General features: G+C 38.9%; 2 protein-coding genes across 4 annotated transcripts in view; one reads left to right on the top strand and one right to left on the bottom strand.

The window, feature by feature from the left end:
* hars (histidyl-tRNA synthetase) overlaps positions 1 to 3,502 on the top strand; it is an 18,318-nt gene extending 14,816 nt beyond the window's left edge. For both annotated transcript variants that reach the window (XM_060887070.1, XM_060887069.1), the window contains one exon: positions 3,247 to 3,502. In XM_060887070.1, the coding sequence (XP_060743053.1) occupies positions 3,247 to 3,309 (63 nt within the window). In that variant the 3' untranslated portion in view covers positions 3,310 to 3,502. The remainder of the gene's footprint in view (positions 1 to 3,246) is intronic.
* A 1,350-nt stretch (positions 3,503 to 4,852) lies between these two features.
* dnd1 (DND microRNA-mediated repression inhibitor 1) lies at positions 4,853 to 13,405 on the bottom strand. Of its 2 annotated transcripts, XM_060886854.1 has the most exons (4): positions 13,303 to 13,405; positions 12,847 to 12,952; positions 9,973 to 10,434; positions 4,853 to 6,025 (listed from the first exon to the last, which is right to left on the bottom strand). In XM_060886854.1, exons 1-4 carry the CDS (start codon positions 13,321 to 13,323, stop codon positions 5,460 to 5,462), a joined length of 1,155 nt encoding a protein of 384 aa, XP_060742837.1. In that variant the 5' UTR covers positions 13,324 to 13,405; the 3' UTR covers positions 4,853 to 5,459. The 2 variants fall into 2 exon arrangements, with proteins under 2 accessions (XP_060742837.1, XP_060742838.1); XM_060886855.1 differs by lacking the exons at positions 12,847 to 12,952; positions 13,303 to 13,405 and adding an exon at positions 11,880 to 11,918.
* Positions 13,406 to 15,121: the final 1,716 nt, after the last annotated feature.

The raw sequence follows: 15,121 nt of genomic DNA, 5'->3' as shown, positions 1-15,121 counted from the left end.
GGGTCTACTTTTATTTGTATACTCACATAATAACAACAAAACACTGCTTTTGTAGAATAAAGGTCTCGGTCACCACTCTTCACAGACACATAAATAAAACAACCCGAATCTCAGCGAATACTTGCCTCAAATACAAGATAAATATATGCATAGAAAGCTTGAAATGTTGACTCTTAAATAAACAAATTTAAGTCAAAAACAAATAATCTATTTTTATGTAATCCGTAAGAAAGTAAGGAGTGGTCCGGTTTAGCCTAATTATAGATAATGTGTTCCCGCCTCCCTCTGAGCGTGCTGTTCATATGGAAATGATTCAGGTAATCACGTACACACCTCCGAGAAATGGCATAAAACGTCAATCTTCATCATAGAATTACTTACTATTTTATATCTAAATTTGGATGTTTGAAACCAGGCTATTGTCAGACTAAAATCAGCTTTTCAATATAAAGTAAAATTGGTAATATGAAATATGTCCTTACCAACCAGTTATTTTTGAATGTTGTACAAAGCGCGTATTTAACTATAAATAATGATATATAATGATTTTATATATATATATATATATATATATATATATATATATATATATATATATATATATATATATACACATAGGGGGCACGGTAGCTTAGTGGTTAGCACATTCACCTCACACCTCCAGGGTTGGGGGTTCGATTCCCGCCTCCGCCTTGTGTGTGTGGAGTTTGCATGTTCTCCCCGTGCCTCGGGGGTTTCCTCCGGGTACTCCGGTTTCCTCCCCCGGTCCAAAGACATGCATGGTAGGTTGATTGGCATCTCTGGAAAATTGCCCGTAGTGTGTGAATGAGAGTGTGTGTGTGTGTGCCCTGCGATGGGTTGGCACTCCGATAGGCACACTGAGATAGGCACAGGCGCCCCGTGACAGTTCGGATAAGCGGTAGAAAATTAATGAATGTGTATATGTGTATATGTGTGTGTGTGTATGTGTGTATGTGTATATATATGTATATGTATGTATATATATATATATATATGTGTATGTGTATATATATATATATATATATATATATATATATATATATATATATATATATATATATATATATATATATATATAATGATATAATAAATATCTATAATGCTATAGGCCGAAATTATTCACCAAGCTATTTCTACACTTTTTGGACATTGCTGCCACCATGCATGCTTTTTTTGTACACAAGGAGTTTATGGAAGAACTAATTGCAGAACTCTTCAATTCTGGGTACTATGTGACAGAGCAGGTTAGTGGGCTTTTACAAACCTTACACCCTTTTTTACCTTGCACTCTTCCTCTTGACACTTTTTTTGCTCAGGGCAAAACTGTGCAAAAAAAAAGTGTCAACAGGAAGAGTGCAAGGTAAAAAAGGGTGTAAGGTTTGTAAACTTTAGAAGTTATTTTGTGTGTGAGTTAAATATTCTAAATAAAGTACAAACAAAAAATATACACATTTATTTTGTCCTCACATTCTTTCTCGTAACTAATCTCTCAGTCACACACTCATTATGCGGGTCTTTGTCTTCTCAGGTGTGAATCACATTAATATGCATGATAGTTTATAGCCCTTTACAAACAAAAAGTGTCTTAGAACATTCATATCGATATATTGTTTTCTGTGAGCGAGTAAACAAGATGATTTTCACATAATTTTGAAGCAAAAACTCTAGTTGTCAAAAGTCTTGTGAATCGATGTTCTGTATGTGTTTTATGGCCTTAAAGTGATTTAAAATATTTCATTTTTCACTAACCATGAACATTGCATAAACATTGTTTTCTCAAAAACACAATCATGTACATACACGCTGCTCACATATTATTGTAGTCCAGTTTGTGCTGATTACAGTGACATTAGACTTTAGCCATTTATATCTTTATAAGCAACTGAAAAAAGCACAAATGTCAGGGTATGACAACTTCTCCAGGCCCTAAAAATACCCTCAGTCCTCAGAGGGTTAACTATGAATCTTAACTTAAGAGTGATTCAGGACTCTTAAAGCAAGGAAAACAAGGAACAAGGAAAATACACACACTTATCTTAGAGAGGAGGCGGGGCTTAACCTGTTACTAGGTGACACATTCTTTTGAAGACCGTGATTGGTTGTCCAATAAAAAAATAAAAAAGGGGCACTTTTAAAATCTGGTCTATTATAAACCTTCACTTTGTGTTTGTTAAGATATTTGAGTCTGTATCGTGTAGGGATTACGTTCGCGACCGATCGTATTAATGATGATCCAACATGATGATCCACAATCAACATTAGAAATGTAATGTAATGTAAACATCTCAGACACAGTGCAGAAATGTCAGAGTCAAATTACATCATTTCTGCCGCTTTGGCATATCAGCTGTTTCTGAGATGTTAGTGTATCTATAAATGCCATATCAGCTGCGCTGTCGATGGTATCTCTAATATGATTGGTCACAAAAATGATACCTACATGATCTTCTATCATTTTATTAACTCACTATCGTTATTAAATATTGCATACAACACATTTCTTCTCACTTTTCACCTTTCAGCCATTTTCTTCTCTACTCCTAAAACCTTATGAGCTCTTTTAAAGGTTAAGATGCTTTATGAATAACTTTTTTTTTACTAGAAAGAACTTTTCTTACATGTAGAATTACATCACTATGAGCAACACTTTGCACTAAGAATTTTCATGAATACAGGCCCTGGACTTGAACTTGTTTCCACGTTAAATGAGAATTCAGGGTCTTGTGACTAACTCCAGAACCCTAAACATAAACAACGTGACTACTGTAAAAAATGCTTGTATTGGATAGTAATATATATATATATATATAGGGGACACGGTGGCTTAGTGGTTAGCACGTTCGCCTCACACCTCCAGGGTTGGGGGTTCGATTCCCGCTTCCGCCTTGTGTGTGTGGAGTTTGCATGTTCTCCTCGTGCCTCGGGGGTTTCCTCCGGGTACTCCGGTTTCCTCCCCCTGTCCAAAGACATGCATGGTAGGTTGATTGGCATCTCTGGGAAATTGTCCGTAGTGTGTGATTGCGTGAGTGAATGAGTGTGTGTGTGCCCTGCGATGGGTTGGCACTCCGTCCAGGGTGTATCCTGCCTTGATGCCCAATGACGCCTGAGATAGGCACAGGCTCCCCGTGACCCGAGGTAGTTCGGATAAGCGGTAGAAAATGAGTGAGTGAGTGAGTGAGTGGATAGTAATAGCTCATGTTTGATGACCACGTTTGTCCTTCACAGGTGGACGTGTCCAGGGCGGAACTGGTGGACGAAATCAAGAAGCGGACAACGCAGTCAGAGTAAACAATGACCACAGAGACGCACGTCTTTATTTATCATGCGCCAATACACCCTCAGAGGGACCGAGAGTCCCGTCGAACTCTTTTCCACACGTACCCACGATGCATTACTCTAACGTTTCTGTCCTTCTGTCCTCTGCCTGTAATAAATAAACCTGATCGAGTCAAACACGCTGAATAAATGTGCTCTTGTTTTACCGGTGTCTGTTTTGCTTTCAGTCAACTTGGACATTTAGTGTGTTCTATCGTTATTATAGCTAAGATAGCACTGGACACTTTATTAGGAACAGCCGTGGCTCTGTTCATGCAATTATGTAATGAACCAATCATGCGGCAGCATTGCGATGTATAAAATCACGCAGATCAAGAGCTTTAGTTAATGTTCATATCAAACATCAGGATTTCAATGAAACCTGATTTTCTGGGATTTTCACAGGAAAAAGTCGCTTGTCTTTATGCAGAAAAGCACAAAACGCTTCCAGTAAGCAGCAGTTCTGCAAGTCAGAGTGGTTCGAGCTGAGAGTAAGGCTCAGATAATCACTCTTTCCAACCGTGGTGTGCATAAAAGCATATCAGGATGCACAACATGCCTAATATCGAGGCGGACGAGGTACAACAGTGATGAAAAATACAGCCAGTTCCTTTTCTGTCAGCTAAGAACATGACTTTGAGGCAAAACTGGGCAAAGAAACAGCAAGAAACATAATTTTAGTTATTTCTAAGACAACACTATAGCTGCGTGGTGTGAAGTGCTTATCCAAGAATGACCTCTGAAAATAAATAAATAGTGTCCAATCAAGCATCAGTTGATCTTGGCTTTCACTCAGGTGAGGATTCTGCTTGGTTGGAATCTAAAGCTGCATCACACACACACACACACCGAAACTTTACATATAAAATCGGCCACCTTTTCTAAAGGAATCCAAGTGTCCTTATTCTGATTTGCTCTTTTTTTCCCACTTGTAGCCCATTAACTTTTTTTTCCTTTGGTTCTGAAATAAAAAAAATCCTGACTTCAGGATGCACTGTTCACTTTGCAGCTTTTTTTTTTTTTGATTGTTTTCTCTGAACTGAAGCATCATCATCCTCCCTGACAAATAGATCAATTTCACACTCTGTGGGATTTTTTATTTTTTACTCTGCCTTTGCTATTTTCTCTGACGAACGATTCTTGCGAGGAGACTTCAACCTGAATACATTTGAATAAATATTGCTCAGGGAGATTTTTTTTTTTATTTTTGGTCTATATTTAGACGATTATTGACTTTTAGAAAAGGTTCAGAATTTATGTCTACACAAAGAAAGTCTTAAATTGACTAAAATAGAGTATAAACAATAAAAAAAAAATTAAAAAATGATTCTTCAAATGGTTTCAAAATCTTTGTTATTAAATAGATTTAAATAAATTAAATAAATGTATTTACTTTTTTAAATATCTGGGTAGAGAAAAAAAAAAAAAATTTTAGACTTGCAGACTTTTATATACACAACTTTTTTTTTAATAAGTGCAACACACAAAGCAACACCACAACCAGAAAAAAAAAAATCACTCCAAAGTCAGAAAACCAAACAAATCCAAATATCAGGCAAATTTGTCAAAGATCAATCCAAAGAGGTGAAACAAACAGACAAATAAATAATGATAGTAAAAAAAAAATTAAAACGCTATAAAACACCATATCAAAAGGTAAAACAAAACCGTAAGAAATTAAAGGCAGCTTCTGATCTTAATGCTGAACATGAAACACGAATTTTTTTCTCTTTTTCGAAGTTGAACAAAGGATCGAATATTTTGCGGTTTCTGTAATAGCCGATTGTTGTGCTACGATGTCATGGGTGTAAGACGAATCACATCTGGCGCTCGGTAAATTTAGGACAGGAAAGTTATATTTTATTTATTTATTTCATTGTTAGTCAATTATTTATATTTGGATTTTTGTACTTCATTTTTGTTAATCTTAGATTTTGCCAATCCATATTCCTGTCATCTAGATCACCACTAAATAGCTAGCAAGCAGCTAAAGAAACAAGGAGATGCTAATTGCTGTGCTAATACGTCGATGTACTATATTATAATAGCTCCGTCTGTGCCATCTTTGAGGCTTGTTACTTTCACCGGTTGAAATGTCGTACTTTAGGAACTCACATTGTAGCTCACAGATTTCTCGCCTGCCAAAGGGAACTGAGGAGCTGCTTGGCTGCGGCTCGCTGAACCTCGGCCTCCATGTTGTTGGCACAGGTGCTGGGAAGGACGTGGATGATGCCGCAGAAGGGCATAGCCAGCCCTGGCACCACCACCCTGTAGGCAAAATACAGGAAGCCGTCAGGGCCGGTGTGGTCATAGCGCACGTTGTAGAGTGGCAAGCCGAGCCCATGCAGCTCACACAGCCAGCGCAGCTGGTGCACCGAGTCATGCAGGGGCTCCTCCACACTGTTCCTGGGCTTCATGGGTAACATCACACTCATCGCCTGCGGGTTCAGAACCCCTACTGCCCGAGAGATAGACTGCGAGTGAAGGGATGAGGGTGGTGTAGGTAAAGGCGGAGGATGCTCGTGGTCTCGGCCGAGCTGGACGCGTGGTGGTGTTAAAGTATTCAGGGCCGCGGGTTTCAGACGGGGCGGTACGAGAAGTCTCTCTTCGTCATGTCCCTCGTGTCTGAATTTCCCGCTTCCAGACATCCAACGGACGGAGATGGACATGCCATACAGCTTCTTGAAGGCTGAGGAAAGGAGAGAGAGAGAGAAAGAAATAAGAAAATGATGGGATGACTAGGGAACCTGGTGCTATTTTTAGCTCCAGTAGTGAAGGAAAGAATTCACTCCTGTAAGTTTAAAAGTGGGTCAAGCCTCAGCAGAATAAAACCTCCAGATTTCACTGAGCAGATTTTATAGAGCATATCTTATACAATTCAGTGTGCTATTGTTGTGAACTATAGAGAACTGAAAAAGATCAGGGGACAAGAAATTGCTTGTTCAACTATGTCTGAAATTACACTGAAACTAGTTACCTGACCAGAAAGTGATTATATTCAACAGTTTGCAAATGTTTAAAATTAATTAAAAGAACAAATGCCTACGAGACAATTTAGTTTGTCATCGCTTACATTACGGCAGCTATAAACATCCGTTCTCTCACCAGCTTGTTTCTACTTTAGTGTAAAAAAAAAAAAAAAAGGTTACGATTCTGATACTTTCAAAAACATCTGAAAAATTAAATAAATAAAAATTAAACACACCGTTTCATTTACAGCATTTGGCAGACGCCCTTATCCAGAGCGACGTACAGAAGTGCTTAAATCTCTGACATTGAATACATTAATGCTGGCTCACTAGGTTACATACTTAAGATACCATGAGTTTAAAACATTTGTTCAAAGTTACAATAAAAAAAGTGTCAAAATTTGTGTTTTTGTTTTTAATATAAATGAAGTTTCAATAGTTACAATGTGTCATAGAACATGATATTAAGTATATTAATGAGTCAAATCATTAGAGGATCAAACCTAGGATTAAGACACATGACTCCTTACACAGCAAACCAGCCATGGTTTCTAATTTCTTATGGATTTTGGAAGTCCAAAATGACTTTTCAGCCCGTTTGAGCTCACCACAACACCAAAGGTTTTCTTTAAACTTTTATTTCTCTGGGTTGAAGCCGACTGCTGCTCCATCTACACCGCTGGGCCCGAGTCTGCTATTGTTCCAGTGTGATCAGGACTAATGTTAATGAACGGTTTAGTAATTTTCTTGGTCAAAAACAAAACAAAACAAAACAAAAACAAAGCTAGAGTCGATAGTAAAGCTCCCACTAATAATGTATATACATAAAGTAATACTGTATTTATAAATAAAACTCCAGTCAGTTTCACCCATTATATTATATATAAAATATTTTATATATAAAATAGAAATCTATAAATGATTAGTTTTTGATTCCCGTTTATTCCTATACAGTGAACTTTAAACCTCAGTGTTCTAGCTGCGTCTTCGTGTCACTGTGAGCTCCTCCCACAAAAGTTTCGTCTCCGTCTAATCTTTGCTGTAACTGTTACAAACTAGGCTAAGGCCGCACATCAAAGTATCGCAGGCAAAACCAATTAAAGTCAATATGAATCTGAATAATTCCTGTCATCCTGTTATACTATTCAGTGATTTATGTTCGGATTTTGATTGCTCTTTGCTAGGCCTTAATTATTTTCCCACCTCTGCTGTGTCATGATGTGGAACAGCAGCTTTCTTGATTTGCATCAGATTAGCATAAATTAGCATTAAGCTCGTCAGTGGAGGATCTGCTCAGCGTGGCGTTTGAGAGACGTGCGCTGCAGGCACCCTGCTCTCCGCGGCGCAACGTGACGAGCCGAACCATCAGCCTGATGCAGCAGTGAAAACCTCCTGTGTTTCACACGCCGCTCGCACAACATCCACTGTAGAGACGGATATTCGAGTTGTACGTCTGCGCCTGAATCAGACATGAGCCCAAACGGGGCTTCAGCTCCCAGACTAAAGGAAACTGTTTTATTCTTAATGAAACTTCAATGATGATGTGTTATATAACTGTGTGTACACACACACACACACACACACACACACGATCACTATCAGACTGGCGAAAAAAATCTGAAAAATTCTAAATTGGATTTAGAGGAAGGGGCGGGGCTTAAAATGTCTTTGCAAATTTTTTCATTCATTCACCATTTAGAAAGAAAATTCATAATTAGATTTATACTTAACACATTAAATATTTTGCAAAATTGCAATAAAAGAACTGACAACGACGAGCGAGCTAGCTAGCGAAGAAAAAGGGTCAAGCAAGAAGATAACAAAAATAACCAAATAATGCCAAGCAAAAAAACTGGGGTGGGGGGTGCTGGTGGGGGGGGAACAACTGCCGGATGCATCCTGGAATACACAGCACGTTTAGTTCACTTCCTCACGTTCACGAATCACGTTCGTAATCAAACCGCAGGCGGTCTCAAGCGGCTTGTCTGATTCCACCAGCCTAATTACAGCACATGTTAAAAGCGCTCTGTGTGAATTTCTGTATCGGATTTATAAGCATCACGTTTACAGACTTAATGTGGACTTCATTTGGAGCATCCAGCCTCTGGCCTGCTGGGAAAATTACAGAGCACAGAAACAGTCCGTTTCTTGATTCCCCATCACTGAGTATCAGCTTGGTGCTGGACACGAGAAAAAATATCACCGCCTCGAACGTCGCGATGCAAAATACTGCCGAGACGGATTTGCCGCTCTTAACGTGTGGCGTGATATTTGTGTTTGATATGCAGTATGAGCTCTAGCTCTTCTTACGCACTAGGTTTAACTTACATAACCTGTACATCTACTATTTACCTGACCTTTGACATTTCTAGTCTTATTTTAAATGTTACTGCAGCACTCATTCGAATTAAACACATATACTGTGTGCTTACATCTGTCTTTACAATAAAATACAATTACTGTGCATTACACTAGAAGCCTAACATCTCCTCTTGCTATTTTTTTCTATTGCATCTTAATAAAGATACGTCTTAATAGATACTGACTTCCCCTTGACTCTACATCCTTCAGCTAGTAAACTAGAAATCAGTCAAAGTCGCTCTCTTTCAGGACACACCGTTATTAAGTTTCACTTGGAGGAATCAAGGAATAAAACAAGATGAGTGGAAGCTCTAAGAAAGGAAACATAGGAACCAACTATTTATCCTTCTACATAAATGCTTCCTGTAAATCCTTTACATACACACACACACATGCACACACACACGCACACATATATACATTATAAATATAAAGGGGACAGATATATATTTGTCAAATAATACAGTAATAAACAGGGGTGTATAGGAAAGTTGATTCCAACTGGAAAATCGGGAATTGTCACTGAACTGAATCATGTCATCAATGAACTGAATCATTTGACAATGCACTGAATGGTATCAGTGCAGAACTGAATCATATCATTAACCAACTGAATCATGTCGATGCAGAACAGAATCAAATCAGTGCAGAACTGAATCATATCATTACCAAATGGAATCACATCATTGCTGAATTTAACTGAATCCTATTGTCAGTGAACAAAATCTGAACTAAAACGTGTAATTACCAGACAAATTTGCATCGGTTCTCACCTGAATCATATTGTTACTGAACTGAATCACGTAGGTGTTAAACTGAATCATATTACTGAACTGAATAACATCAGTGCTGAGATGAATCATATCAGAGCAGTATTGTACTTAAACGTATTCACTCGTTGTATATTGTATCATCTTAAGGAGTGCGACTCAAATAACAGAAGCACTAAATGAATCATTAATTAAACAATGGGTACCCGTCCTTGGGTGAAAGTAAAAGAAAGGTAATGTTTTAACTACAGAGAATCTAGTTGTGTACGAGTAAATCTGTAAAACAGTAATTAGAGGTGAGAAACGCCACCACTAAGTGAAATTACTTTAAAGTGACACTTCAGTGAGCAAGGATGCTTTATTTAGTAAATGTATTTGTCCTTGATTGCTTCTGTCCTTGATTCCTTTCCTCATATGGAGGAAATAATATGCAAAGAAAGAAAGCAAGGTGTTGCAATATAAGAAATGAAAAGCTAATGAGGCATCACCTGGAGCATTAAGATGTGCCCCTGTTTAGCCCTAATATCCCAGCATACCTTGCACCAACACCTTCTTGGCCATGGAGGCGGCATGGTGGGAGGAGTAGTGCACGAGCGCAGTGACGTCTTTCTCCTTCGGCCCGGTGGTCCTCACGTTGACGCCCTCCACTCCGTCAGTAATTTGCCGCAGCACAACCAGCAGCTCGTTGCGCCCTACGGTGGAAGGCAGATCGCTGAGACACAGCTGCCTCTTCTCCGTGCTCCTCCTGACACTAAGCCTGACGCCACTCTGGAGTGGATACAGGTTCAGAGCCTGGATAGCGCCGGCTGCGCTAGCCGTGTCTCCGTATTTGGCATAAGCAAAGCCTCGGTTCTGCCCACTGAAGTTCATCATGAGGCGGAACTCGTAGAGCGGGGCCACGCTCTGGAACAGTGGGATCAGCTGGTCCTCGTACACGTCCCGTGGGATCTGACTTATAAAGACCTCACAGCCTGGACCTGGTGTTGGACCTCTCCATCCTAGTAGAAAAAAATTATTTAGAGAAAAGAAATGTAGATGATATTCATAAATAAATCCAATATAAGGAAATGTTAAGAGGAGCTAACTGAACTATATAAACAATTGTCACAGGGTCACAGTGGATCCTTGTCCACACATGTTTACACACTCATCCACACCACAGGGCTATTTAGTGTGTATCACCTATCTAGAGTGTGCTTTGGGAGGCGGAATGGAGGAAGCCAGAGAGAGAACCTGAAGAAAGCCCACAAGGACACACAAAACCCAGCAGAGATGGCTTAGGATCGAATCGGGAGATCTGGTGCCATGAGGCAGCAACGCTACCCTCCGTACCCATTGTCATGCTGAGACACACAATGCCATTTCAGTTCTTCATGGTTGCTCACACCCATACCGGTATTGGAAGGAATTAAAACTAATGAAATAAATACACTAGTGCATTTCTATGCAATATTTTACAGCTGATAAATGTAACCATGACACCGGTATTCACGTGCGCGCACACACACAAAGCTGTGTTCACAAGTCATCTGCTCAGTGTGAAAAACAGATTACGGATTAAAAAAACGTGTTAGTGCGCTCAGAGAACTAAGGCATTTACCATAAATGTGTGGAAGCAATTGAGAAAAAGCGTAATGTGACAGGATTATTCATTATTTTCACAACAAGCGCTCGGTTAAGTAGCACGATAAATATCCAAAGCATTAAAGTAAACACACTGCTGCTTCAAGCCTTATCTTAGAGTAGATCCACTTAGAGTTTTAGCAGGGAATCTCCGGTCATTAATCAAATACCAACTTTAAAGACGTCAGTGACGATACCTTGCTTTTGAAAGCGACTCGAAATTTAACTAATTGAGAGCTGGTTTCTTTGGTAACAGCCCATGAATCGATGACGCTCAATCTATTTAAAATTGCAAAAACACAATGTGAGCAGAGACGAGCTCCCAGATGCTTAAAAAGTTGGAAAAAATTGCTTAAATGCATATTAACAAATAAAGGTTCCTGTCCTGTACGCTTTGCTCTGAAAACATTCCAGGACGACGTATTTTTCCTAATCTTCAGTCACTTTGCGCGACGTAACCGCAGATTCCTGTTTTTGGCGGACAGAAATGGAACCCAATGTGTGGTCCTGCTGTCGTAGCTCATCCATCTGTAGGCTGTTTGATGCTTTTCAATTCTCCAGGGGTGTAAACAATGATTTTTCAAGATACTGTAATCATCTTTTTGGATCTGTAGTGGATTTCATTCATCTTCTACCGCTTATCTGAACTACCTCGGGTCACGGGGAGCCTGTGCCTATCTCAGGCGTCATCGGGCATCAAGGCAGGATACACCCTGGACGGAGTGCCAACCCATCGCAGGGCACACACACACACTCTCATTCACTCATGCAATCACACACTACGTAGAATTTTCCAGAGATGCCATGGTAGTAAACCTACCATGCATGTCTTTGGACCGGGGGAGGAAACCGGAGTACCCCCAACCCTGGAGGTGTGAGGCGAACGTGCTAAACACTAAGCCACCGTGCCCCCCTATTGGTTTTCACTTCCAGTGAATCCAACAGGCAAAATATTCTTCTTCTTCTTTTGACATTCCCTGAAAACGACTTGTATTAACACTGAATATTGGCCACTTTTGCCTTGCAGTGTGAACATAGCGTTAAAGTTTCTAAAAGTTTGAAAGCTGATGTTTTTAAAGCAGGCCTGGATGTGAAGTGGTTTAAAAGTAGGTTCAATGCTAAAATTGCAATTGGCAAAGAAATTTAAATAAAACTTAAATTTATATTGTAGAATTTGAATATTAGGAGTTTTATACAATCTGGATTTATAAAATGTCAGACATATCAGTGATCAAGATATTTTGCTGTTTTTTTTCTGTCTTCCTCTTCATGATGGGGGTTTTCTAATGTGCTTAGAATTACTAATAAGGTTTGTTAAAGAGCTAATGAGTTGAATCAGGTGTGTTAATCAGAGAATAAAGCTCTAGTGCAATGAAGGAGAACTGCAGAACCAGCAACATTAATATGGAGGGTTTTTTTTTTTTTTTTTAAATTAGCTGGTTATATTATCAGCCAATCGGTGAGCTTGTTTTCTAACAGTTAAATTACTTGCAGGTATGAAGGATCTGTCTGGAACGATAGACACATGGTTAACAATGATGGAACTTTCTGGTTAATGAAAGGGTAAAAGTTTTAAACAAGGCTGATTGACAAGTTAGATTTTATTTAAGCCTTAACTAGTGTGTTTGGGAAAAGGTTAGAGAAGAGAAGTGTTTTTTTTTTTTGAGCCAGTATATTGTTTTTTTGTTGTTGTTTTTTTAAATAGGGAAAGATTGGATGAGTGAAAGATTTAATTGCAAGGGAACAAGTCCAGTGCGCACTAGTTGATCCATGTCACACACACATACCCGGAGGAGGACCGCCATATCTGCGCTGGCCGTTAATCTGCGTTAAAGTGATGTTAGTTTCTGTAAGCCACTTCTCCAGGGACTCCAGTCTCTGCGGATTCACCATCTGCAAGCACCAATAAAAACCAGAATCCTTTCAAATCTTCACCTAAAAGTGAAAATTGCTCCATGCGTTAGCAAGGCGCATTAGTTAATCCACCCTTCTACAAGTGCGCATGTTTAACGCGAATAAGTTTTGGGGTAAATTGGAATTTGAAAGGTGAAAGGAAAAAAAAAAAAAGAAAAGGAATTTTCGAAAGACTTTGCGCTTTCGAAATGTTTAAAGAGAGATGGTTACAAATTGTCTGTAATGTTTCCACAACAGTGCATTTCAGAAATAAATAAAAACACTCCAAACTTCTCTTGCATCCAATGACGCACTGTGGCGTAAATAAACTTCTAAGCAGCAAATTTTACCTGAAACATATTTTGTTCCATGTTCCCGGCTCACCAACAGAGTTGTAGCAACACTAACGTTTAGTTAACGAGTCTTGTTGTTTTGCGCTTTTCTACCCGCGATATCCAACAGACGGATGGAGGGAAAGTGGGTGTGGTTTGAAGTCCAGCTCAAATTTTGCGCACAAATGACTAGAGGCCTTTCTTACCAATCTAATCCTTACATCATTACGCAATGGTTTTCATGTTGGTTTCTTGTCATTGAGGACAAAATAATTCATTTTTACCAACTTTAAATCATTCATTGCACATACAGAAGTGTTTAATTTGATCTGTCTGTCTGTCTGTCTCTATCTATCTATCTATCTATCTATCTATCTATCTATCTATCTATCTATCTATCTATCTTTCTGTCTGTCTGTTACATTAAAAGCACTGAGGTGATTAACACTGATTAACTTGTTACACTGGCACCTGTAACACATATATTTGTTCACACAAAGTTGTGAACAGTCATTTCTTGAAATTGGCGTTCTGGTCTGATGAAGCATTTGGAAGTCTGGTTGTTGGTGTGTCGCTTACCTGGGGAAGACATGGCACCAGGATGCATTATGAGAAGAAGGCAAGCCAGTGGAGGCAGTGTGATGCACTGTCAAGTGTTTGTTACTTTGACACTTACAGTACCACCTACTGTACCTAGGCATTTCTGCAGATTGTACATGTCTTCATGGCAACAATATTCCCTAATAGCTGTAGCCTCATTCAGCAGGGTAATGCATCCTAATACACTGTAAAATTGTTTAATAATGGTTTAATGTACAGGACCAAGAGTTCAGCGTTGATTTGGCCATGACATTCCCCAGATCTCAATCTGGTCTAGCATCTGTCGAATGTGCTGTACGAAGACGTCTGATCCATTGAGGCCTGATCTTGCAATTTAAAGGATTTCATGCATCTCCTAGTGCCAGGTACCACAGCACACCCTCAGACGTCTTGTGGAGTCCAAGTCTTTAAGGATTTGAGTTGTTTTGAAGCACAAGGAGGAACTACACTATATTAGCCATGTGGTTTTAATGTTATAGTTGATCGGTGTGTGCTGATCGAACCAGAATACACCATGCACCATGGATCTCCAGTTCACCTACAGGCATGTTACTGGGAATTCTGAGGAAACCGGAGAACTCAGTTGAAACTCACACAGACATCAAGATAAGACATCAAAACTCTGGAAAACTTTGGAGGTGTGAGGTATCAGCTCTACCTTTTAACCCAATTTACCATATAAATCATGTGCCATAAGTTATTTATTGTATCCATTAAAAGGTTTTATTCCTGAACTTCCCATTAAACCAGTTACATTGCACTAAAATATAGATTCAAGTATGATACCTACATTTTGTTTTTATCCATGTTAATAAGTTTAGTATGAAACCATTTAGTACTCAGTAAGTACAAATAAGTCAGTAATGCATATAATAACTGAAATAGTTCCTCTAAATCTTTTTCCCAAAACATTAAATATATTGCCATGTAACGTGTTCTAACTCTGAGTTCATTTATTTTAAACATACAAAATAAAGGCTAGGCAAGTGCAGGGAGTCTCATGAGCAGGAAACAAACCCTTCATTCAAATAGTAGCTGTAAAGCTTTGCGTGCCATCAGGATAAAGTTAAAAATACAAGATGGAATTGTATAATAGGCACTTAATACACTTTTAAAGCTACTCATTCATTAATCCAAGTAGAGAGAATTGCTAAAATTGTTCATATGTAAGAAATTATCCAGTACCTTTACATCACATTTCTAAATTTCATTGATTTAAAAATAGATACGATACAAA

This window comes from Tachysurus vachellii, chromosome 14 (assembly GCF_030014155.1).
Source record: "Tachysurus vachellii isolate PV-2020 chromosome 14, HZAU_Pvac_v1, whole genome shotgun sequence".
In the NCBI taxonomy this organism is placed as follows: domain Eukaryota; kingdom Metazoa; phylum Chordata; class Actinopteri; order Siluriformes; family Bagridae; genus Tachysurus; species Tachysurus vachellii.
Note: the sequence above shows the minus strand (reverse complement) of the source record. Positions and strands in the feature narration are given on the sequence as shown.

Excerpts from the sequence above, each read along its gene's own strand:
- dnd1 (XM_060886854.1), bottom strand. The coding sequence starts at position 13,323 with ATGGAACAAAATATGTTTCAG. Across the intron at positions 10,435-12,846 it reads ATATGGCGGTCCTCCTCCGG|GATGGAGAGGTCCAACACCA; the intron begins GTATGTGTGTGT and ends TTTTTCTACTAG. Across the intron at positions 6,026-9,972 it reads CAAGAAGGTGTTGGTGCAAG|CCTTCAAGAAGCTGTATGGC; the intron begins GTATGCTGGGAT and ends TCCTTTCCTCAG.